The sequence below is a fragment of the Ailuropoda melanoleuca genome, chromosome 1, assembly GCF_002007445.2.
Source record: "Ailuropoda melanoleuca isolate Jingjing chromosome 1, ASM200744v2, whole genome shotgun sequence".
In the NCBI taxonomy this organism is placed as follows: Eukaryota; Metazoa; Chordata; class Mammalia; order Carnivora; family Ursidae; genus Ailuropoda; species Ailuropoda melanoleuca.
Window position 1 is genome coordinate 69,229,759 of NC_048218.1, and position 26,156 is coordinate 69,255,914.

Here is a 26,156-nt window from a genome sequence, read left to right on the forward strand (position 1 = left end):
CTATGGGAGCCATGAAAGGTTTTCCAGGAAGAGAAAGATAAAGCTTTCTTCAGTAGCAATGGAGCCTGACAACTTCACAGTTTTATCCTTGAGTGTTACCCACTGCAGAAGCAAGCAAACTGAGGACTACTGTTTTGACTGAGGGAAAGGAAAAGGGGAGAGAAGGAGGGAGGTTGCCAAAAGGGAATGAATAACTGGAGGACCATAGAGATGAAGAGTGCACCTGGTGGGAAGTGGTGGGAAGGAGGTCTTCCCTGATTCCTCATTCCAGAGAGCGCCCAGGGACTGAATTCGAAGCATAACCTACTTTTCCCCCGTTTTAAGATGAAGTTTCCACCTCAGTTTAGGTCTTCTTTAACTTCCAGACTGTGCTTTTGGCCAGGAGTAAGCGTAGGGCATTAGGACCCAGAGATTGTTGTAGTGAGAGAGGTTGAATCTCAATCTCTCAATTTTTCTCTCGAGCTCCCTCCTCTCCCTTTGTCATTCTAGCTGCCTGCTGCCTCCGCAGCGTCCCTCTAGCTCTCTCTGTGCTAACTGACTGCACCTTAGACAGACAGGGTGCGCAAAGCGGAAGGATTAGTTGGGACCTGCCTTGGTGACCCCATGGCATCCCCCAGAACCGTAACTGTCGTGGCCCTCTCAGTGGCCCTGGGACTCTTCTTTGTTTTCATGGGAACTATCAAGTTGACCCCCAGGCTCAGTAAGGATGCCTACACTGAGATGGTAAGTGAAGCAAACGGTTGACGAGGGACGCACCCCCAAGGGATTGCGAGTACCTCTCCCCTTCTTTCCTTCCCAGTCCATGGTCCCGTCCCCTTAACCCCTACCCCCACCCCGGACCATACCTTCTCCCCAACAACTTTGCAGCTCCGAAGGAGCAGCTGGACAAGAGCGATTTCATTTGTGGGCTATGCTGGGAGCAACTGTTTTGGAGCCACTGGATGACAGTTGGGGGAGGGGTTGCCCAGCGAGTACACCCCCACCTCCAAGTAAACCTGAAGGCTGAGACCTGCGTAACACCTGTCATTGGCAGGAATCCTTCCCTCTTTCTAGCACATCCAAAGTCCGGGCAACCAGTCTGCAAGTCTGATTCCTTCCCTTGGAGCTAAGAGTTTAGCAAGCTGGAGAGTTTATTTATCTTAGGGAAGAACAAAGGGGAAGGAGGGAAAGAGCTGGGGGAGAGTGGGCTACTAAAACAAGCAGTTCTTAGGGGCGGGAAAGGTATTCCTCATCCCTGGCGGACAGCCGATCACCTGGTCGCCTGGGCGTGTGTGTCTGTATCCTTGAGACAAAGCAGTCTTGGCCCAAATAAAGGTCACTGAGCGCCTGCTTCTTCCCCTTCTCTCAAGGGAGACCTGGGTGTTTTGTTTTGTTTTGTTCTGTTTTGTTTTGTTTTGTTTTGTTTGTGGGCTAATCTGCAAAATCTGCAAAGTCTGCCTCTTCTCTCCTGCAAAATTAATCTCCACCTTGCCTCCTACGGATGCCCGGGTCAGGTCCTCTGCAGGTTTTCCGCTCTGCAGAGTTGGAATCACCGAAGGTGACTGGCCAAAACATTTCCTCTGCAACCTGGGGGCTGGGCTGCTCTCCCCAGTTGGGCGTGAAGAGGACTTGTTCCTACGCTATAGAGTGTGAGGAGATGGCAGGGGATGTTTCCAGCACTTTCGGTCTCGCATCTCTCCCCCTGTCACTTTGCCTCTTCATTTCCCCGCCCCAGCTGAAGTGAACCTGCTTCTCACTGCCTTTGCCTGACTGCCAGTAATGGGAGGGAACCCATTACTGGGCTCTCAAGGTCAAGAAGGAAAGGAGCTTAGGGGAGGAACAGGGAGAGAGAAAAGAGGCAAAAGCGTCTCCCCGTTAGGGCCGAGGCGAGGAGGAATAGCCCCACACGTTGACAGGAATAAATAGCGCTCTCCTGGAGCCCACTGCGGAGCCTTCCAGAGCCCCTCAACGTGAGCTGCAAATAGATGGAGACTGGCAAATTGTAGATGCTCAGAAAATGTTTGCAGGCTGCTCTGGCTTCTGCCTCAGGGTTTGAGCTGGTGCTTTCCATGTCTCTCTCACCACGGGATCACCCTGGGGTGGGGGAGGGTGGCCGGGACTCAAGGGCCTGGGTTGAGCCCCAGTGGCAAATACTAATGTATTTCTCCTTCTCCCTTCCCCTCCTCCCAGCATGTTTGACCAGATGGAATTGAAATCAGGTCAAAATGAGTATCCAAGGCAGCCTGCACTGGGGAGGAGAGGGGAGGTGGGGTAGCAGAGCCACCAAAGGCAGAGGGACGGGGTGGAGGTGAAATGCCACTATATTTTTGTTGTGGTGGTAGTAGTTTAGTTTTAGATTACAAGTAAATGAATATGCTATTGCTTTTCTTTACTTTTCATGTATACATGTATTAATATGTTTGTGTGTGTACCTTAGGTATTTTTGAGTTTTCCTTTTCCTTAGGACATAGTATCCTTCTTCAGTATACTCCCTGGCCCCCAAGCCCTGCTCAGCTGTTTTAGAGCACCCCCCCCAAACTGCACCCTAAGTACAATGTTAGGCTCTGCAGACAATCCAACTAAGATGGAGTCACCGGGAAGCTTCCTACCAGCTTGGCAGGAGCTCACAAGGAGGACCAGCCACAAATGGGATTACAGTAGGTTTCTTCCTAGGGAGTGGAGCTGTCTATTGCAGTCTCCTGAAAGGCAGTAGAAACCAATATCAAGATTTCATATCATACAAAGGACCATATTTAAATAGGTATAAGCTAATACAACAGTATAGAACCATAGTGCATGCATGTGTGTACGTGTGTGTGTGTGTGTGTACACGCAATTCTGTGCTTATGTGTTCAGGGGCATCTGGAGGGAATGGAAGAACTATACCTAGCTGGGAGGTAGACTTCACAGTAGTATGAAGCTTGAGGAGGATTTTCAGATTGCCTTTTCCAGGGTCCCCTCCTGCATTGAACATTGGCCCCAGGCTGGGGATGGCTGTCCAGCACAGGACCCATGGCACCAATCCTGGGCTGGCCAAGCTTTATTCTTAAGTCCATAAGAAATAGGAAAAATTCTGTTCTAGTGCAAAGAAGGGGCTCAATTTATATTTGTTGAATGGATGACTGAATGAATGTGTCATTGGAGCATTGTCTTGGCTGGTCACCACCCTTCAGAATTCTCTGGCTGGATCTTGATTATGCAGTTCAGGAGTCATTTCTTGCTCTTAGAAGGGGGTATGGCTCCTTAGGACCCCAACTCTAGATCAGCTAGGCTGATTATCTGGGATTTTCTGTTTTCCATTTAGGAGTGATTCCTCTGCATTGACAGTCATGCATTGCCTGCAGTAGCTTTTCTTACAAGATCTCCAAGTGTTGTTGTTTAAAGATTGTATGTTCTTTAAAAAACATATCACTGAAGTAAATTCATTTTATCAGTTATTCTCATTTTACTGATGGATCAAACTGATCCAATATCATAGGGTAAGCTGTTGTGGGAGCAGAGATTGGAAACCAAGTCCATGACTCAATATTCTCAGTAGGGGAGTCATTAATGATTACAACTGCCTTTTTGGATGTCAGAACTTGCAACTGATTCTCGAAAATCTGGCACATTCTTGCTTCTTTTTCGTAACACTTCAACTACACCAATCCATACTTTTACTTTGAAACCATTTCCAAATTTAGATTTTTGGTCTTTTTCTTTTCTGCCACTGTATTTTTTCCTTGTTCTAAAACCATTAGTATTATGCTTAGGTGTTGTCCCTCCGTGAAGAATCATTGCTAAAATCCAAGCAAATGACTGTCAACTTCTTTCCTGTATACTGCAGAAGCCAGGAATGGTTAATGGAAAGAGCACAGGCTTTCAGTCGTATAGGTTTGTGCTTGAGTCCTGACATTCCTAGTGCCTCAGTTTCCTCATTGGTAAAATAAGGATAATAATTCTTCCCTTAGAAGGTTGTTGTAAATATTAATTGAGATTATATATGGAAGCATCTGGTACAGTGTTTACATATAGCAGGTGTTCAAGAAATGCTCTGGGTGAAGTGATGGTGATAATTGATTCTACACTATGCAGTGGCTTCCTGACTAATTCGAATGGTCAGTTTAAGGGATTGAAATCAGGCATTTAGAAGAGCAAGATGCTTTTTTCATGTGCCCTGGTGAACAGACCTTTATGCAATTAGCTAATTTTGAAAACTCCACACTTGCTGCCGGTTAATGCACAGTGGATCCCATGCAGAACTTCCAGATATCTCTCTGAATTGCCCATTTGGTGTGTGTCGCCCCATACCTCCTCCAGATTTAGCAAGAGTCATTATAGAGTACTCTAGAGCCCACATGGATTCAACATGACCGATCACTCCCTTGACTAAATTCCTTCATTAATTCACTTGAAATTGGGAGACAGCACTTACAAATGTTGCTAAACAGTTTCCTGTGCAGTGGTGGGGAACAAACAAATGGTTGACTTGCTCTAAATTTGGTATTCAGCTCTTTGTAGCAGTGATTCCATTCTGTAATCAAAAGGAGCCACATGTAGAATGGTGAGAAAATGCCAAAATCTGGTCACAATGAAGCCAAGGGATTTTGGCCCCGAAGGAAAACAGGGCAACTCTCTGCTTCTTCGCATCCCCTCATAGGGAAGTTTTGTTGATTTGGTTGATTTGCTTACCTATAGTTAAATGCCCTCCCTTTTGTATTACCCTGGGGAAACACTCCAGATACGTTTGGGCAGTTTATTTAATGTCCTTAGGTAATCTTTTATGCTTCTGATCACTGCCATTAATTGCTTTCCAGCTAGGTAATAAGATAGTAATTCACTGATGCTTATACTGCTCTCTGAGGTGGTACAGTACGTTTATTCCCTCAGAGAGGAAACTGACCCTGAGATGTGAAGTGACTTTGCTTAGTTCATATAGCCAGCCCAAGCTAATCTCCACTGGAGCTGATGCCAGGGAACCTGTAGCCTCTCAATGGCCAACAGCTATGCTTGTTTCAGAGCTAACTTTGACTTAACAGTTGACGTCAGACTCTTCTGCCCTAAAATGCAACCTGGGAAGGATCCACTTCGGTTAGTAGGACCAGGTGCGCCAGCTTCCTCTGTAGGTAGGTACTATATGACAGTGGAAAGTAGAATAGCTTAAAATATGTTTATCATTCACATGGATATTTGGCAATTAAACACGTGATGGCCTTTTATTGCATCTAAGAAATAATCGATACTTCACGTATGGCTTTTTCCCCTACAAAGATGCAGGGAAGTCATACTCGAGTCAGTAAATTTTGTAGTGGTTATGTAGCCTTTATGGTCTAAGATAGCAACGAGGCTGAAAATTTTAGCCAAATGTATTTTTGTCAGTGCCCTCTTTGGCTTCATAGTTTTTTTTTCTCTGTAAATTTTAGTGAAGTGTAACATACATTCTGAAATGTGCATCTAACATAAATATGTAGCTCAAGGAATTTTCAGAATACTCCTGTGTAACCAACACCCATATCAAGAAAACAGAACAGTAGCTCCCCAGAAACCCCCCTCGTGGCCCCTTCCAGTTACTACCCCCCCAAGGATAATTATTTTCTACTTTTAACAATATAAGTTCGTTTTACCTGTTTTTGAACTTTATATAGCTGGAATTCACAGTAGATTAGCCATTTTTTTTTCTTTTACCTAACTGGCATAAGTGTACTGAAGTGGACCAAACCACCCATTTTGTCCTGTTACCTGACTTGGATCAGTCATTAATTGCAAAGGAAGATAAATGTAATTAGACAGCTTTGAACTCTTCAAATAAATGTCATTAATATGAGATCATGGACCCTGGGGTATTGTGAAGAGTAAATAACAAAAAGAAAAACAGTATGACTAAAGAAAAGCTCCATATGCTTTTGACTCATATCTGAATCATATCTTCTCATATCATAAGAATGGCCCTGTTTGATTCACCGCTATTATCATTAAAATAATCACCGTGGCTTGCTTGCAAACGCATGGACTTCTCATTGTATGGTTCATTAATAATGAAATGTGTGTGTGTGTGTGTGGCCCTTGTTTGATGCCATGATGCTATGATTTTTTTTTTACTTAATCTCCAAAATGTTCATTTAAGTTGCAAAAGGGGAAACCCAGATAATAAAATGCTTAGTAATTTTCTCCAAGCAACTTAGGGGCAAAACTAAAATTGAAATTTAGCTTATCTTAAGAATCTCAGCCCAAAGATATTGTTGGATGATTGCTTTCGATTAAAGGGATTTGAAACATTTGACTAAATACTCCTCTTCCCTGCTTCCTTGGCCTATAAGGAAACTATGGTTACAGGGTCTGGGTTATTGCAATGGAAGGGAAACACACCTAACAAAGTGAATTGTGAGAGCTTTTGGGAGAGTGACTGAGTCAACTCTCTTTATTCTTACTATCAGAACAATTAAAGTCTTTAGAGCTCTAGTCACTATAGATTCAAGATACATGACCCTTCTATTGTTAGAACTGAGGTGGCCCAAACCAAACATTGATGGCGTGGGCAATAATAGGATTCTTTTGATGTCTCCACCCTACTCCACAGGAGAAAGAATAAAGGGCTTCCTATAATATCAAGATTCCATCCAAGCTTAGTCCCATTTCTAACAAATTAAACATTCCCTGTCTGGAGTCCTGGAAATAGATGCTATCTGTACCTACTCAGCTTTGAACTAAAGATTTGATGAAATGGCTTATCCATGTGCAGTTTCCTCTGGAGAAAAGAAGGGGGAATAAGAGGCAACAGCTGCACAAAAGATCCACAGCTGTAGTTTAAGGAGTTAGATAAACAACTGAAAAAGTAATATGGAGTCGCACCAAATGTAAAGAAAAAAAGATCACTGAAGTCATAGGAACTGGATTTAAAGACCTGGAATTTGGCCCCAGGCTACGGATTCCACTATAGTATAGTTAAGAATCTATTCTTGAATGATGGGTGGTTAGCCTTAGCCAAAAAAGGAGCGTTTCCAGAAGCCACTCAGCCAGCATCTGCAAGCCTTGGCTCTGAACTGACTGTAAGAAACTCATCATGCCTCCCGCGTTCATCATGTCAGAAGCTTACATTTAGGACTTAGGAGCTGCCTCTTGGGAAGCTTTGTGTTGTTAATTAGAAATGGTCCTCACTTAAAAGTGTTAAGGGAGCCTCTTGTGTCTAGATTTCTTTCCTTAATGTTGCCTTGCTACTGTCACCAGAGTACAGAGGGAGAGAGAGTGGGCAGGTGGCATCTAGTTTAAAAGTGAGAAGAAACGGGTACACTTCTCCCCGCCACCAGGTGCCCTAACCCTCATCTCTGCTCTTCTCCATGTGTGTCTGGCTTAGTTCAGCCCAGGGTTTTATTCTGCCAACTAGTCAACCTCTCTCCTAATTTCTCTGAAAGTCCCTGATTTAACCTAAAGTGGGAAGAGGGAGGAAGAATGACTAACACTCTGTTTCTTTACATGTTCAGGAACAGGATAGGGACTAGGGTGAGGTGGAATTTTAAAGACAGGATCTGACAGGGCCAGGATTGGGAAGAGATAAGGCGGGGTTGTGTAAGTACAGAGCTGGATCCTGCCTTTACATAAAGTTTTGATATCTTGCTCATTAATGATATTATTTACCTTAATCAAGAAATGTTTTTGGTGCCCTCTTAAATTTTGCATTCAACGCAAATAGCCTGGCTCATTTCACTTTAGTCTTAACCTTGCTCAGGAAAATGAGGCTTAGAGAGAGGTCAAATAATTTGCCTACAGACACCCAACTAGAAAGTGACAGAGATGGGATTTAAAGCCAAGTCTGTTTGAATCAAAACCCTTGTTTTCTTTTTCACTAAACCATTGGTCTTTTAACAGTCCTCATAGAGGATTATCTTGTGCCACTCATGATAATTAATCCATGAAATAAGGTGCATTCACTTATCCAGAAGTGAGAGAAATAACTTAACATTTGTTCCAAACCTAAAGTGTGTGAACACTATTCTAAGTGCCAGATGCTTCTAAGAGGTCAAGTTGGCTTTCTGCCTGATTCTTATGATACTTGCCTCTCATTCGGAACTTTTGACTATTCTCTTCTTGAAAACCTTGGCCCCCGTGACCCTGTCTCTCTTGGTTTTCTGCCTGCTTTTCTGACCACACTCTCTTCTGTCTACTTTGTGGACTATCTTCCTCTTTGCATTTCTTAAATGTCTGTCACACAATTTTTCCCACCGTATATGTACATTCTACCTGGGATACTGATGACTATCCATTCTGTATCTTCACTCCAGACCTCTCTTACTGAGCTGCCTACCAGACATCTCCACTTAGATGTCTTAGAGATACTTCAACTAAAAACCCCAAATTGAGTTCCTTACTCCTTCCTACCCCTTGCCCCACCCCCAACCTGTTCTTTCAGATGCATGCCCAAACTTGGAGAATGGTAACACCCTTCTCTATCCAGGTACCCAAGCTCGAGACCAGAGAATCTTTCTTGACTTCCCTCAGTGTCCACATCCAATATAACACTACATTCTGTTGATTTTGCATTAAAAGTATCCTTGATTCCGTCCCCTTCCCTCTATCCCTACTGTCATTACTCTAGGTCTCTTACTTGGTCTCCTTGCTTCCAGGCATTCCTCTCCCAATCCATCCTCCACACTATTTCCAGAGGGACCTTCCTCAAAAGCAAATTATGTTGCTCCCCCTGGCTTATGGGATAAAATCCACCTCCACAACACAACATATATAGTTCTCCATGATCTCATGGTGACACATATATAGACATATATAAGAGGACATATATAGTTCTCATGATCCATGATTCTTATCTATTTCCCCGTCTCATGTGTCAGTCTCACCCCTCCCTCTCCCAACCTGTGCTGAACTGGGGCAGTGTTTGAAACACACAAGTCTGTTCTGTGCTTCGGGGTCTTTGCTCATCCAGTTTCCTCTGCCTGCAATGCTTACCTTATTGATCTTGCAAACACCTGCTCTTCTTTTAAGTATTCCACTCTAGCTTTTCTCCGTTTTCATCTAGGGAGACTTGACCACTCTGATGTGCCTCCACTGTATCTACTGCAAAATTTTGTTCAGTGCCCATAACTTTTCTTCATATAAACTCAAGCTTCAGGAAGGCAGGGCCTTTGAATGATTGATATCTGTATCCAAAGTACCTAGTACAGTGCCTAGCGCAAGGAAGCACTTAATAAATACTGAATGAATTAATGGATACTTACTGAAAACAAAGCAGTGGGCCAACCTAATAATACACTTGATAAAATCTCATCGATTTACTACAAAATGAGGATTAGGCCCATCTGAATACAGTAAAAATATGATTATCTATTACCCTAAGGTCAATATAATCTTATTACTTTGTAATATATCCAGTGACTCCCTCCTCTGTTCTGTGATGTCTCCCTTTGGGCTACAATTAGACCTTGTACAGACGTCTATTATGTGTCACTAACCACGTTGCTTTATACTGGTGTTTTGTGTCTCTGTTTCCCCCCACTAGACCAAGAACTTCTTGACCCTGTCTTATTTACCTTTTTATCTCCATTGCATAATCTATAGTAGGTGTTCAATACATACTTATTGGATTAAAATTAATGACCTTGCACCAGGTGAATCAAAGTAGGGTCTTGTAAAGTCCTGGGGATTTATCTCACTGACCATGAGAATGATTTTTATCTTACTGTATTTTAAAGATATATAAGGGGCTAACATTTGGACATGTTTTTTTATTTTTCTAGTACTCACTTTTTAATTTTTACAGATTCCACAAATGTAAACTCCTGCTCAGCTTTTTTCTGAATTATCACAGATTCCAAATTAAGGAAGTCCAAATTAGTGAGGCTTTATCATACTGTGCCTTGCCTTGTTTCATTTTTGTTGGTATTCCTATGCATCTGGGTTTGGATGAGGCAGGCACTAGAGAATGTGGATGTGGCTAATCTGTATCAGATTTTATAGGCCCAATAAATTTTCTTATAAATGCTTTTAGTGTTGTTCATGATTTATAATCAGTAAATAATTTTTTTTTAAAGATTTTATTTATTTATTTGACAGAGATAGAGACAGCCAGAGAAAGAGGGAACACAAGCAGGGGGAGGGGAGAGGAAGAAGCAGGCTCATAGTGGAGGAGCCTGATGTGGGGCTCGATCCCACAACGCCGGGATCACGCCCTGAGCCGAAGGCAGACGCTTAACCGCTGTGCCACCCAGGCGCCCCTCAGTAAATAATTTTTAACTATAAAGCTAAATTCTCTTTGGTGCTGTTACTAAGTTTTATTCATTTATTTTTAAAGATTTTATCTATTTATTTTAGAGAGAGAAAGAGAGCGCAAGTGGGGGGAGGAGCAGAGGGAGAGGGGCAAGCCCACTCCATGCTAAGCGCAGAGCCCAGCCCAGAGGCCCTGAGGTCATGACCTGAGCTGAAATCAAGTGTCAGACCCTCAACCAACTGAGCCACCCAGGCGCCCTGCTGTTACTAAGGTTTAAATCACAGGGATCTCAGAAGATTGCTTGTTTTTTTCTTATCTTAATTACAAGGTTTTTATTTAGGGGCCACAGTAAAAAAAAAAAAAGGGGGGGGGACCTGGTGGGGAAGGAGGCCCTTGCTTGTGTGTTCTTCATTCTATTGTTAAAATCATGGTTAATGTGGCATTCCTTGTGGTATTTCACTCTAGAAACGTGCTTACAAGAGCTATGTCCGAGCCCTCCCTCTGCTGAAGAAAATGGGGATCAATTCCATTCTCCTCCGCAAAAGCATTGGTGCTCTTGAGGTGGCCTGTGGCATTGTCATGACCCTTGTGCCTGGGCGTCCCAAAGATGTGGCCAACTTTTTCCTACTCTTGCTGGTGTTGGCTGTGCTCTTCTTCCATCAGCTAGTCGGTGACCCTCTCAAACGCTACGCCCACGCTCTGGTGTTTGGAATCCTGCTCACGTGCCGCCTGCTGATTGCCCGCAAGCCTGAAGACCGGTCTTCTGAGAAGAAGCCCTTGCCACCGCCAGGGCAAGCTGGGAATGCCGGGAATACGGAGGAGCAGCCCTCCTTATATGAGAAGGCCCCTCAGGGCAAAATGAAGTTGTCATAGGAAAGCAGAAGTGCAAAAAGTGGACCTTCCAGGCAGTTGCCTCCGTGACACCCAGGATGATGTCAGTGTGTGTTTTTCATTTGATCTATTTATCTTGAGGGAAAGGGGAAAATATAATCTGCAAGTTAATGGTCCTATTGGCTTGTGTACACCTATACCCTAAAATGACCTCCCCACATAGACGTATGTGCACCACATTTAATCACTTTGGGGCAACTCTCACATCTTGCTGCATGTACATGTATATGGCTAACTGTTGAAGTGTATTTGTGAGATGTACTCCAGCAAGCATGTGACTATAAGATTATGTGTGGGAAAATGTATTTACTGTCTGTGTGTGTTTGTGTGTGTGTGTGTGTGTGTGCACGCACGCAGATGCGAGGAGAAGGCTCTGATCTTGAATTAATCCTGCACAGGTATCCTTCCCTTTATAGACTGATTCTAGTGAGGGCAGGATAAAATAAACCTCCTCTAGAGAATCCTACTTACTTCTGGTATAAATCAAGTGATGTATTCCTGTGTGATGAGGGAAATTTAGCTGAAAACTTAAATTTACCAGTTTAGGAGAAAGTTTCTTCAATTTGAGACACTGAGTTATACTGGTTAGCCTCCACCGTAACAGTTGTTGAAATTTTAAATACTCCATATTAAGTTTAATTAAAATAAGGGATATATGCAGTCAACACATAATCTAATTCTTCAAGTGGTAAAATTGGAAGTTTCACCTTGCCTTTGCCCCAACCCATCCTACTAAGCTCCTTTGCTCACAGTTGGAAATTGAAGCAGTGAACTTGTTACCAGACATCTTTTTTTGGATTTTCTTAAGCCAAAAGCTGCCTCACTTCCTACTATTCTCAGCAGCTAACCAGGATTTGGCAGCTGCTCCACTGTTGCGGTTGAGGGAGCAGGGATTAGTCCCGTTAGAGGTCTGTGAATCTCAAACTCTAGCTGTTCTCTTAAATCATCTGAAACTTGACAGAGGAGCTGTATCCAGTGTTTCCCTGCCAAACAGATTCATTACTCCTATTGAATCTTCACTGAACTTTGCTAGTGTAAGCAGAGATGCAAGTTTGTCTCCTGTGGTTGTCTCCTCTACACCTCTTTATCATTACAGTGGCTGGAGTTTAGCAGGGGGAAGGACATTTGATTTGGGTTGGTTAGATCGAGGGGTATCAAACTTTGCTTTCTTCATTCCATACTGCTGTTTCTCCTTGTTAGATGTGCTTTGATGGTTTTAATATTATTGTGCCAGGGATGGGGAGAGGGGTGGGGGCATTGTGTGTGGGGGGAGTACAAATTATTGTATTTTCTTCAGTGTCATTGTTCTTGTTAATTGATACCACTGTCTTATTTCTCTCATTCTTTCAAAATAAAAATTTTTGAAATTTGGAGGAAACTGTCTGGACAGATAATGAAAATCTGGGAAGAAAGGGTCATATGAAGCAATTCAGGCTCTTTTATTTTTGATTCCGATGAGGGAGAAGAAAGAGAAGGAACAGTATAATCACTTAGTATACTAACGAGGTTACCAACTTTCCAATCTCATTTAAGTTCCTTCACACTTCGGTAAAGTCAGCACATGAGATAGAAACCATAGAATTAGGATCAACACAATTTTCAGGTTTGAGGTGTTTTGCTTCACTAGGTGATGCCATGGGAAGGTGGAAGAATGAGTTCAGAGAAAATTGCAGATCTATGGAAAAAAGGCGAACCAGTGCTCTCTCACTATGTGTATCCACAAAGTGGCACAAGTTCCAGTGCCACAGACTTGTCATGTTAGGCAAGTTATTTCACCACTCAGAGCCCCAGTTTCATCATCTACAAAAGAGAAGGAAATCGAAGCTTTAAAATCCCTTCCAATTCACAGTTGAGTCTATGAAATCATTAAGAGTATGAAAAATGACTCGAGAAATTTTCAGTTTTCCTAGACAAGAGCAGTTTATGTACTAGATAAAATACCAAACATCGAGTTCTCATGCATGATTAAACAAGAATTCGTGAAAGTACTCTGAAAATCATATAAGATGTGGTAAATAGTAATTTCTGGTGTAGTCTTTCCCAAATATATCGATTTAATCTCTGATTCTTTATTTCTCCCTAAGATTGCAGTTTTCTCCTACAGTTTTTCACAGTTTATGGGTATGTTTTGGCCTCAAAAAAATCAGTGAGAGCCATTTAATTTACCTTTCCTCTTTAATTCCTACTCTAGTAAGAGATTAAACTAGGGACTAGGCTCCGGTCTCAAACTCCCTTGTTGCTGTTTCAGCCAGTTTCTTTAAGACTCACCTATTCCTCAAAGTTATTCTTTACGTGTTGCCTGGCGAGTTACGTGCAACGTGCCACATCTAGCACAGTACACAGGTTTTTGGCAAACCCTGTAAGATATGAATGCCCACCCTCGGTAAAAGGAGGACGGATCCAGCCGTCCTTTCCTCCCACCCCAGAGCTTCGACTGGGAAAAGCGATAGCTTCCTAAGTCATAGACTCAATAATCTAAGTCCAGCAAGGGATAAGCAGCCTTTATTGCGAAGTTTGCAGTTTCCTGTATATTCAAAGTCCTGAGACTTGCGGGTCAATCTGGGCAAAATTATCACTATAATTACTCCTGTTAAATTCAGAAATCAGGACACTAATTGTCGAGTTTTACGCAAAATGACGAACGCGAACATTATGGGAACGCCAGCCAATCAGCTAGCTCCAGCAGCAACTTCCCACAAGTCGCTGGTCCTCTGCCCAGGGCGGGCGGGGCAAGCGGTTCTCGGGATTGGGTCTGCGTCAGCGTCGGCGCGCGCGCGCGCCTCCTCGCGCCGTTGAGGTGTAACCCAACCAATCAGGCTTCAGCAGAGCGCGCAGCTCTGCCTAGAGCAGCCTGGGTCTCTGCAGAAGCGCATGCGCAGGGCGGGGCCCGTTCTTTTGAATCCGGGAGGCGGTGTTTGGATTCCCGAGGCTTCGCGACCGAGTGTGTTAGGTGAGGTACTTTTAAGGACCGCGCGAAATGGGGGCTCTCAGAGCGGAGGGAATCTCCCGATTTCTGAGCAGGACTCTCCTGAAAGGTGTGGCTGGGGTCGGGTTTTTCCCTAGCTCAGGAATCTGTCCAGTGGGTGGGTCGTTGTGGCCCAGTTCGCTCTCTGCTGCGGCAGGCTGTGAGGGGCTGGGTTCCTGGGAAGCGATGGGAAGGTTCAACTGGATGGGGTTAGAAGCCGCTCTCCTGCCCTTCTTTTTTAGGACCCCAGGAAACTACTCGGAACTCGGAACCTCCCATTGGGTTAGATATGCGTATCGCTCTCCTCCTCTGGCCTCATATGTTCTAAGGACTTGGGACTGAGTAACTGTCGTTCCAACGGTTTCCTTAGTTTTTCCCATTTGAAGCCAAAACTTGAAAGTCTTTCTGGAGTCCTCTCTTCCTTTTCCCTACATCCAGTTCTTTTATCACGGCCTTTCCCAGTCTATCTCCAAAACGTATCAGTCATTTTCTACCTTTTCCACTGCTATATTAGGCCTACTTCAAAGTACAGTCGTATTTCTACTGGACTCGTGAAGACTTTTTAAAAAATTCGTTTGTTTTCACTCCTTGACCCCCAGCATTCTGTTCTCCACCCTGCTGCTAAAACGGTCTTAAAACAAATCATATGGTATCATTCCCCTCTCTCACATTCCTTCCCACCCAACCCCCGTAAGTTTCAGGAGAGCAGAGACCTTGACTGTTTTGTTCTTTTATCCCTAGTAACTAGAACTGTGCTTTGCATATAGATGATGTTCAACAATTATTTACTGAATAAGTGAATTAATTAATGGGGAATGATTCTGTTGTGAGAATCCTTAGTTTGGTCACCAGTTTGACTTTTGAACTATGCCGTTTTAACTCAGCACTCAAGAAGTGGAGAGCATAAAAGATTAAAAGCAAAATCGGGGAGGGGGTGTGGAGAAAAATAGTAGTGAATGGAAAAAGTAAGATTGATTGTATGAGATGGATTCGTTTTGGACTTGATTATGTGATAGAGCCATTTTAAGAGAACTTGCTATGTTGCTTGTACTGGGTTTTTTTCCGCGAGAAGTCCAGTTCAGCTGGTGAATGTTATCCTGGAGAGTTGTTTCTTCCTATTCCTGCTTAGGTCAAAGGTTTCTGTGAAAGTTAACCTTTTTGTTGCCTGGATTGTTGTCAGGGTTGTGTGTGTGTGTGTGTGTGTGTGTGTGTGTACTGTTTGTATGCTAGGTATTGTGTACTAAATGTTGGGAATACAAAGCAGATATGGTTACTGTCTTTGTGGAGTAAAAAGGGATGGTTTGCCTGTTTAATGGTAACTTGACACTTGTTTCTGTATAGAACATGTGCAATAATGTCATCTCAAAAAAGAGTTAAGGACTCTCAGGCACAAAAGAGCACTTCACAAGTTAGTAATAGTTATCAGACTAATCTCTTGGCTGGGGAAGAAAAAGAGGACCTGAATGACTCAAAGCACAGCTTGAAACATGGACAAGACAATCCAGCGGAAGATTATGGACATGCTGATGATCAAGGAGAAGATGCTCTGCAAATAGCAATGAGATACTTTGAGAAAGGTAAGACAGATAATTTTCCTTTTGAAAGTTCTGTTTCTGTAAAAATGTCCTAGACTTTTTCTTACGGATTTTTAAAGGAAAGCATATTTTTGCTCATTCATGCTTTTGTTTATTTAATAGGCATTTATTGTGTGCTTCCTAGTATCAGCATGCTGGGTACTAGGGATACAACAACAAAGAAAATTCTTGGCAGGTGGTTTCCAAGCTGCTGCACGTTGGGATTATCTGAGAATCTTTAAAAAACACTGATGCCTGGCATCCACTCTTAGACATTCTGATTTTATTGGCATGGCATGCAGTCTGGGCATCAGGATTTTTAAAAGGCTTCCTAGGTGATTCCAATTTGCAGCAAAGTTTGGGAACTACTGTCCTGGTATTGAATCTGCTTATAGTCTAAGTTCAGTGCTTTTAGTTAGTTTAGAGCAGAGATGCCAGGGCATGATTCAGTTTTCCTTACTGAAGGTGCTGTTGCTCTATTGCTCTTAAATATTCTAGAATTTTAAAGGCTTTGAAAGGTTTTGGGGAAGACATTTTTAACAGAGAGCTGTTTGCTCAGGAGCGCCTGAGTGGCTCAGTTGGTTAAATGTCTGGCTGTCGATCTCAGCACGGGTCTTGATCAGGGTTGTGAGTTCAATCCCCATGAGGGGGTTGGGCCTTCTTAAAAAAAAAAAAAGCTATTTCTTTAAAGTATCCCATGTTGTAACTGTGGGGGTCGAGGACTGAAAGAATTTTAAAGGTCCCACTATTTAATATTGTTCCTTTTTCTAGGTCCCGTTAAAACTTCGCAGAGTAAAGATAAAATCTTGGAAAAACACTTGAAAACTGTGGAAAATGTGGCTTGGAATAATGGGTTAGCTCCAGAAGGAATTGACGTTCTATTAAATGTGGCACTCAGTGGCAAATTTGGTATGTCAAGGGGATACATTTGTCATCAGTTTGCTATTAGTTTTGCCTCCCAGACTTTGAAATAGATTGTTTATTGGAATCAGTTGCAGTTCTTTATTTGTACTATTTTCTTCATAAAACCAATCTGGTAAGATTATAAAATGGGCCTTTCCTGTGTTCAAGCTACCGTATGAACCCAAAGTTTCTGTGTATATATGCTGAGAATGGTTAGTTATCACATGTCTTTACAAATAGAATGTGTAGACTCTTGTCACCAAATACATGGGAGTCATTTTTAGTATTTCTCTTAAGAAGCATAGATAAGGCAGCTTAAGAGATCACTTAGTCTACTTCATTGCTTCATTCACTTACCTCTGCAAGTCCCTTTTGAAACTGTCTCCATTCCACTGTCTATGACCTTAATAGTCAAGATGCTTTTTCTTTTGTGGAAATGCTTCCTTTCTAGTTCTAAGTGCATTTCAAATGGAGGGGGAGAGGTTCTTGGGAAGAAAGAACACCTGGCCAGTATTCTTTTTGCTTGAGAAGAATCTTTTAACCTACTCTCACCCAAATTCAGACTCAGGGGGTATTTTAGGCCTTGAACATCCTCATTTTAAAGGCAAGGAAACTGAGACCCAAAGTGGTTAAAGAGGCTCATTTAATGTCAGAGCTAGAACTGGGGAACCCAGATCTAACTCCCCTTCTAGTGTTTATACTGCCCCATACAGTTACTGGGTTTTCTACTGATTGGTTTTTTTTTTTTTTAATGTTAAGACATGTATCAAAACTGGATGTTTTATATACTATTTCCTGGCCTTTGCATATTGGGTTCCTTTGTGTATACCCTAGCATCATGTTTTGCAGGGGTGTGTGTTTTAAAGCAACAACACATTACTAGCCGAAATCAAAATATGACTCTTCGGTATTTTAATTCTCTACTTTTTCTTTATTAGTTCCCTGTGTTTTTCTCCAAAGTAAAATTTGACCTGATAAAATTGGCTCTTCTTGTAAGTGGTTTCAGATTGTTTGGTTCTAATATCTTTCCAGGAACCCATGTTTAACTAATCAGTGTCTGTTGAGAATTCTCTCTCCCTGCTCTTAAAACATGTATGGCATGTACAAGTGTTTTCTATTTTGGAATTTCTTTTTTTGATATCTCAGAAATTAATAGTTAAAAGGTTTTCATGATGTTTGCCACGTCTTGTGGCAAATGCATGCCTCAGCCTTGGAAACTTGTTTGTGAAAATTTAAAACATAATTTCTGGCTTTCTATTTTAACTTTTCATTTTTCCGTTAAACTGGAATTGGTGATGTCAAATATGGCCTCCTTAATTGTTTGTCTCCTTTTAGTTATTTCTGTGATATCCTCCGTAACTACTGAATCTTTACCTGTAGCTCTTTTGCTAAGCTGAAGTTTATATTCAGGGGTAGGTGTGCTTGAAATGTCATAATAAAGTACAAAAGGACTTTAGAGACTTTAGAAATTAAAAAGTCTCTGGGAAGTTAAGCATTGAGTCTGTATTGAATTCACCCTTTGAATTTGGTACACATGTGAAGTGTTAGTGGTCAGACTGTTTTAAACGTTAGAAGGGTTAGGGGATGGGAGTGGGGGAGAAAAGAAAATGAAAACAAGAAGCCATAGCAGAATACGGAAATTTTTTTTAAAGATTTTATTTATTTATTTGACAGAGAGAGAGACAGCCAGCGAGAGAGGGAACACAAGCAGGGGGAGTGGGAGAGGAAGAAGCAGGCTCCCAGCGGAGGAGCCTGATGTGGGGCTTGATCCCGGAACACGGGGATCACACCCTGAGCCGAAGGCAGACGCTTAATGACTGAGCCACCCAGGCGCCCCGGAATACAGAAATTTTTATACTTATGATTCCTTCTTTCTCCACAGAATGATGGGGTAGAAATTGAGAATATAGGTAGCATGAATAAATTTTGAGCTCTAATGTACAGCATGATGATTATAGTTAATCATTTGTATTGAATACTGGAAATTTGTAAGAGAATAGATTTCAGGTGCCCTCACCACACACAAAAAATGGTAACAACGTGAGGAGATAATATGTAAATTAGCGTGGCTGTAGTAATCATTTCACTATGTATATGTATATCATCATGTTGTACATCTGAAATATACACACTTTTATTTTTATTTTTTTTAAAGATTTTATTTATTTGTGTGAGAGAGAGAGAGTGTGCATAAGCAGCTGGCAGAGGGAGAAGCAGGCTCTCCCCGGTGAGCAGGGAGCCCAACGCGGAACTCATCCTAGGACCCTGGGATCATGACTTAAGCCGAAGGCAAACGCTTAACCTACTGAGCCACACAGGTGTCCCTACACACTTTTTATTTTAAAAATAAAAAAATAGAACTCTTCGCCCCAGGGGGGAAAAAAAGATGTGTATAAGAGGTTTCTGAGAATGCTACTTGCAGGCAAAGTTAAGATCAGTGCTGTTTCAGTGAATGGATGTGATCATCATGCTGTAATACATATAAAATAGTGTTTAAAGACATGTATAAGGTGTTTCTAAGAATGCTACTTGCAGACATTGAGAACAGTATTATTATAGTGAATGGATGTGATCAGCACACTGTAATGCATGTAAAACAGTGGTTAAAGACACATGGATCCAAGATGTTTTTGAGAATTCTATTTGCATGAGAAGTTGAGAACAGTGTTTTTTCAGTAAGTGGTTGTGATCATCACATTATAATGCAAATGAAACAATGTTCACATACCAAAAAAATTGATGAGATGTACATTTAATTCTTGAAGCCTTAATAAGCAGAAATTGATATAGGGTGTATACAAAGGTATTTGCAACATCACTTCTATTACCAGATGGGAGAATACCATGGAAGCCCAGAGAGTATGATGGAAAGATTGGACCAGTATAGAATATTACTGCTAGCTAATTCATTCTTAAATGAAGCAGCTCATGCAAGATGTCTGTCAATAGTTTTAAATAAGTCAGAATCTATTGTGCCATTAAAAAAATAATAAAAAATAATCTTGGGGTGCCTGGGTGGCTCAGTCGGTTAAGCATCCGACTTATGGTTTTGGCTTAGGTCATGATTTCAGGGTCTTGGGATTGAGCCCCCTGTCAGGCTCTGAGCTCAGCAGGAGTTAACTTGAGGATTTCTCTCCCCTCTCCCTCTGCCCCTCCCTTGTTCAGGCGCGTGTGAGCGCCCGTGCGCGCTCTCTCTCTCTCTCTCTCTCTCTCTCTCTCTCTGAAATAATTAAGTCTTAAAAAAAATCTTTGAAATTTTCCTAAGACTTTTTTGAAGTATAATTCACATACCATAGAATTCACTCTTTTAAAGCATGCAATTTAGGATTTTTTAAAGCATATTCACAGAGTTGTACAACCATCACCACTCTCTAATTCCCAAACATTTTCATCACCCCAAGAGAAACCCTGTAGGCATCCTTTTAAATAGAAATATAGAGCCAGAGAATTTGCTTTATAGTTACATTAGAACTTAAAGTTACTTTTTTGTTTGAAACTGTTTTGTAATGATGATAATATCAAATACTACTTTATTATTGCCTTCAGTATAAAGTGAGATTTTTAGGACTAAGAGTGAATAATAGAACAAATGAACAATCAAGATTCTTAAATGTAGTTTAATTTGGAGTTTGTCTGCTTTCTAGGGAGTGCTGTAAACACTCGGATATTGAAGTGTATGATTCCAACAACTCTAATATCAGAAGATTCTGTGGTTAAGGCCGTCTCCTGGCTTTGTGTTGGCAAGTGTTCTGGTAGCACCAAGGTAATCTTTTTAAACAGTTTGATGATAAGTCCTTCAAAACCACTTAAGGGCTGGCAAGGAACAGCCACTTACGGAGTAATGGCAGTGGCCTTTTGTGCAAAGGCTGTAGTTTTGGAACAATATAGCTTGATGCAGGGACTTTGCTCAAGCAGAAATTTTTACTGAGAAATAAAATCTATTATTCTACTTTGTGCTAGAAGCTTCTAAAACAGCCCTGAGTGGGAAATTAAGCTCTCTCCTGTGCCAGTTATATTTCTCTAAAGATAAGCATTTTGTCTTTCAATAGGTACTTTTTTATCGTTGGCTGGTTGCAATGTTTGACTTCATTGATCACAAGGATCAAATTAACTTGCTTTATGGCTTCTTTTTTGCTTCATTGCAAGATGATGCACTGGTAAGTAAAAATTGGACAACGTCATGCATTGATCAAATGGTATGCTCTTGTATATTGATGCACCGTGTGCACTTCAAAGAGCCACACAATGTATTTTTCCTTATTTTAAAATACATCAAACATATAGAAAAGTAGAAAGCATAACATAACAAACACCCTTGCCCCTGTCTTTCATATTAACAAATATAACATTTTTACCATATTTGATTTATATTTTCTTTTAAGGAAATAAAAACGTTTCAGATAGAATTGACTCCACATTGGAGTCTCTGCTCATTTAGAGCAGTGATTGCCATCTTTTCCCTTTAAAACCACTTCAACAGGGTCCTGTGGGTCACTTACTCTACATTTTCTTGATTAACACTGCAAAACCTCATCAGAATTAATGAGAAGGAGAGGATTGCTTTTGATGAGATGCCAGTGGACTGATTTTGATTAAATAGCATAATTTTTCCCATTGAAAACATTAATAACTCCAAGAAATCAATCTAGCGTCCACCTGGAAGGGTGGATCAGTAGTTCATAGACCGTGTGACTCATTCATCTAACCAAATTCCTCTTGCCTTTGGAAGGTGAATTCATTCATTGATTTTATTTTTAAACATTGATGTTTTCACTGTGTTTGTTGCGTTGTACTATGTGCTGTGGAAGACTCAAAAGTTTTGGAGCGCCTGGGTAGCTAGTTGATTAAGTGTCTGACTTTTTTTTTTTAAAGATTTTATTTATTTATTCGACAGAGATAGAGACAGCCAGCGAGAGAGAGGGAACACAAGCAGGGGGAGTGGGAGAGGAAGAAGCAGGCTCATAGCGGAGGATCCTGATGTGGGCCTCGATCCCAGAACGCCAGGATCACACCTTAAGCCAAAGGCAGATGCTTAACCGCTGTGCCACCCAGGCGCCCTAAGTGTCTGACTCTTGATCTCAGGTCAGGTCTTGATCTCAGGGTTGTGAGTTCTAGCCCCACATTGGGCTCCACACTGGGTGTGGAGCCTACTTAAAAAAAAAAAAGTGTAGCAGAGAGTTTCTGTATTCCAGGGATTTATAATCCAATTGCGAGATTAAGGAAAGCATGTAAAGTTAAATAACTCAGGAGTTAAATTATCAAAGACGATATATGACAATGTGAGGATAATAATTGCAGTGATATTTCAGGAAGGAAGAAAGCACTATAAACCAGTGATTAGAAAAAGTATCATAAATAAAGTATTTGAGCATCGAGCTAGGCCTTGAAGGTGGAATAGGATTTGAGATTTGATAAAAGGAAATAATATTTCATCTGACAGGAACATTTCAAGCAAAGTTGTGAGCTGTGTAAATTTTGTTTCCAGAGACTTTAAGTAGATCAGACTGACTTAATTATAGTCGTGTCAGGGAATGGTGGAAGGTAAGGCTGAAAAAGTTGGATGAAGAAAGATTGTAGAGGTCTTTGCAGTTGATGCTAGGCAATTTGAACTTTATCCTCTGTCCAATGGGGAAATCACTGACAATTTTGGGCAGAACACATTGAAAGCGAAATTGTAGGAAGTTGTGTTTAGTAATGCCAAACAATATGAATAAGGAGAGAGGCTACTGTTGGGAAAAGTAGTTAGGAGACTAACATGATAATCCAGATATAACATGATGAAGTCCTAGACTAGCAGTTCTTAAACATGATCTGTGGACCCTTTGTGGCTCCCTGATTCAGGAGTTGTGAGAGGTCAAAATTATTTTCATAGCAATATCAAGATGTTATCTGGTATTTTCATTGAGTTGACATTTGCACTGATGGTGCTAAAGTAATGGTGAATAAAACTGTTGGTGCCTTAGCAAGGGGCAGTGGAGCCAAACTGTATTAATGGTCATTTTATTCTTCTCTATAGTAAAAAAAAAAAATGCTAGTTTCTCTCAATGTCCTAAATGAAGCAGTAAAAATTAATTCATTGATTTTATTAAATTTCAGCCTTTGAGACATGTCTTTAATATTCTGTGTGATGAAGTGGGAAGTACAAATAAATCCCTTCTGTATACTAAACTGCAGTTGTCCTCAGGAAAAGCACTTGTGTCATTGAGTTGTGAGCTAAACTAGCTGCTTCATGGAATACCATTTTTACTTGAAAGAATGACTGACATATAAACTATGGTTATCCAGACATGGGTATTTGGCAGATGTTTTTTCAAAAATGAAAAGCCAGCCTGTCATTTCAAAGAAAACAACTTATAGTATTTGTTGTCAATGACAAGATTTGAGCTTTCAAGTGAAAATTATGAGTTTGGAAAATTTGTATGTACCACTGTGAACTTGACAGCTTCCCAATACTTAAATTTTTCTGATGAGGTTGGTAATACTATTAATGAATGTGATTTTTAGATATTGTATAATGAAATGTGTCAATATTTGGAAGGTTGGTATAACTCAGTGAACCAATATTTTCCAGGTGACCAAGTATGATGTTATAAAATTATGCATGGGTAAAAGATCCATTAAAAATGCAAGATGTATCAATGAATTTTATGTATATATGTATGTATTTATTTATTTATTTAACACTTTTTCAATAGACTTTAATTTTTTAACATTTTTTCAATAGACTTTAGTTTTATATAGCATTGAATCGTAATGGAACAGTACAAAGAGAGTTCATTGGTAAGGTTTCAGATTCCATATTGCAGCTAACCCTTAAGAGATTACCATTTATCAAGACTAATATACAGTTTTCTGAAAAGGCTACTAAAATTGCTTTCTTTTCCAACTACACATATCTGTGTGAGGCTGGATTTTCTTCATGTACTTCAATTAAAACAACATAACAGGTTTAGTGCTGAAGCAGAGAATCCAGCTGTATTCTGTTAAGTCAAAAACATTAAATAGAATTTAGAAATGTAAAACTATGTCACTGTAGTCATTTTTTGGGAAAATATAGTTGTTTTTCATAAAATAAGTCATTTATGTTAGCATCTAATGGGTTTATTATTTTTAATGGATTAATAAACATTTTTAGGTTTCTCAGTTTTAATTTCTAATATGGTGAATATCAATAGATATAATCCAGATAAACAAAAGCTCTTTGGGATCCTCTAATTTTAAGAATGTAAAGAGTCCTAAAACCAAAAACTTTGAGAATTTCTGTCCTAGTCTAAGGAGGTGACAGTGGGAATGAAAAATTGAAAGGGCATATTTGGGAGGAAATTTTAAATAAAGAATTGACAGGATCTGATCCCCTGGATTAAGGGAAGGGTCAAAAGATAAAGATCTGAGGTTTTTAAGTCAGCATGGCTCAAAATAATTGTATCTTTGACCATACAAGGAAGTTTGTGAGAAGAAGGTAATTTTGGAAGGCATACAATATATTTAGATTAAGGTGTACAAAGGTCACAAGGAATCCTGTAGAAGTTCACTTAATGAACATTTACTAACTACATACTATGCCAGATATTGAATTTAGTATTGGGAATACAAATATGAATAAGACATAATAGTTAATTTATGTGAGGCCTATATGCCAGGTACTAGGTGCTTTATACACAGTTATTTTATCAACTCTAAGATGCCATCAGTTGTAAGATGCATCATTATCTTATGAACCACTACAAAAGAATACTGTCATTAAAACTGTCAGATGACATCAATTATAAGATTATTCCTATTTTCAGAGATGTTAAAATGTAAAAAAAAAAAAAGTTAGACTTATATAAAGTTTTTTTTTTTTTCTGGTCCTGGGGTTTTGAAAGTTCTTTGTGTTCTGACATCAATATTCCTTAAAAAATTATTTATTGAGGTTCTCCTGGCTGGCTCAGTCAGTATAGCATGTGACTCTTGATCTTGGGGTCATGGGTTCAAGCCCCATGTTGGGCGTAGAGCTTACTTTTTAAAAAATATTTATTGAGCACCTACTATTTTCTGTACTTGTGCTGTCCAGTATGATAGACATTAATCTCATGTGACTAGCAAAGAGTGGAAATGTGGCTAGGCCAAAGTGAAATGTGCTGTTAAGTATAAGATACACACCTGATAAAATTTATTTAAGTTTTATTTATTTTATTTTATTGTTTTTATTATTTTATTTTTTATTAAATATTTTTATTTTTAAATGTTTTAAATATTAATATTATTAATAATATACTTAACATTGATATTAATATTTAAAATATCTTAAAAATTAAATATTTTATTAATATTTATTAAATATTATTATATTTATTTTATTATTAATTTATTAAAGTTTTAACCCATTTAAACCTCTTGACAGCCTTACAAAGTATATGCTTTTATCCCTCTTTTATTTTATTTTTTAAAGGATTTTATTTATTTATTTGACAGAGAAAGAGCACAAACAAGGGGAATGTCAGGCAGAGGGAGAGGGGAGAAACAGGCTCTCTGCTCAGCAAGGAACCCATTGTGGTGCCCAATCCCAGAACCCTGGAATTATGACCTGAGCCGAAGGCAGATACTTAACCGACTGAGCCACCCAGGTGCCCCATTTTTATCCCTCTTTTAGAGATGAGGAGTCTTGAGGCACAGAGAAGTCAAATAATTACCCAAGGTCACATGACTACAGCCAGGATTTACAGTGAATTATATCATTCCCATTTTAGAGAAGAGACAGCTGAGGCATGGAAAAGTTAAGTAACTTTGCTGAGGTAAGCTACCTAGTAAGAGACTTAACCTGGAAGATCTTTAAATGTAGTAGGGGAGAAGATAAGTACAGTGTGATAAATCCTATGTTAGTATATACAGGATTCTGTGAGGGTATAGAGGAGAGGTAGCAAAATAAGACTAGGAATCAGAGCTAAAATTATAGGAATTTGCTTTCTATAGGAAGAGAGATACCTCTCCTGACAAGCAAAAAGGATGGGTGTTGATGGTAATAAATGTGTGGGTTAGTAAGGGACACAATTGAGGGAATTCCTGCCCGGTGGTCTTGGTGATTTTTTTTTTCAATTTTTCACTCAAGTAGGAGGCAAAGTCTTCTGCTAACAGTGAGGAGGCGAAGCTAAATATTATATTTGAGGAGACAGTATAAATTTTGAAATAGCTCCTGATGGAAATGGGAATAGGAGATGATTAAAGACAGAAGTTTTGAAGGCCCAGATGGGGTTAGAGAGCATGGATGTGTGATGTTACTAATATGCAAGGACAGGCAATTTCTCCAGGGTTGGACAACGATGCATAAGAGTGATTGAGCTGATCGACCAGGGTGTTGAGACAGAAAAAGGAAGAAGGTGAAGACAGAAGAGGGCAGATTGGGAACATATACACATAGCTGAGGTTTGGGATGCGTTGGTGATAGTCAAGATATGTAGTGGGATTAAAAGCTGGACCAATAGGAAATTGTAGCGTTGGAGTTTAAGATTTCAGGAGGATATGGTTCAATGTGATGACAAGATTCAGAGTGACCATGGGGTGAGAGTTGTTGAAGTAGAGTGAGGGAATGAAGGTTATTGGAATTGAAGTTTTCTGTTTCCTTATGGATTTGTTGTTGTTGCTGCCCATCTACCAATTACTGAGTGAAAATGTT

At 40.4% G+C, this 26,156-nt stretch overlaps 3 protein-coding genes across 12 annotated transcripts in view; 2 read left to right on the forward strand and 1 right to left on the reverse strand.

Moving 5' to 3' along the window:
- Nucleotides 1-26,156, reverse strand: part of DLG1 (discs large MAGUK scaffold protein 1) — a 1,062,265-nt gene that overhangs the window by 437,575 nt on the left and 598,534 nt on the right. The window lies entirely within an intron of this gene.
- On the forward strand, nt 473-12,440 carry TMEM35A (transmembrane protein 35A). Its single transcript, XM_002928561.4, has 2 exons — nt 473-723; nt 10,637-12,440. Exons 1-2 carry the CDS (start codon nt 604-606, stop codon nt 11,042-11,044), a joined length of 528 nt encoding a protein of 175 aa, XP_002928607.1. The 5' UTR covers nt 473-603; the 3' UTR covers nt 11,045-12,440.
- CENPI (centromere protein I) overlaps nt 13,908-26,156 on the forward strand; it is a 60,178-nt gene continuing 47,929 nt past the window's right edge. Inside the window, exons 1-6 of one of the 4 annotated variants that reach the window (XM_019809280.2) lie at nt 13,951-14,012; nt 14,270-14,309; nt 15,369-15,604; nt 16,373-16,510; nt 20,149-20,267; nt 20,554-20,661. In XM_019809280.2, coding sequence (XP_019664839.1) covers nt 15,382-15,604; nt 16,373-16,510; nt 20,149-20,267; nt 20,554-20,661 — 588 coding nt within the window. In that variant the 5' untranslated portion in view covers nt 13,951-14,012; nt 14,270-14,309; nt 15,369-15,381. Of the gene's footprint in view, nt 14,098-14,269; nt 14,310-15,368; nt 15,605-16,372; nt 16,511-20,148; nt 20,268-20,553; nt 20,662-26,156 lie in introns of all 4 variants that reach the window. The other 3 variants (XM_002928562.4, XM_034660449.1, XM_034660454.1) reach the window with 3 other exon arrangements.

Bases quoted from the DNA above. Each gene is read 5' to 3' on its own strand.
- TMEM35A (XM_002928561.4), top strand. From the start codon at position 604: ATGGCATCCCCCAGAACCGTAACTGTCGTGGCCCTCTCAGTGGCCCTG. The intron at 724-10,636 runs GTAAGTGAAGCA...ATTTCACTCTAG, and splicing joins AGGATGCCTACACTGAGATG to AAACGTGCTTACAAGAGCTA.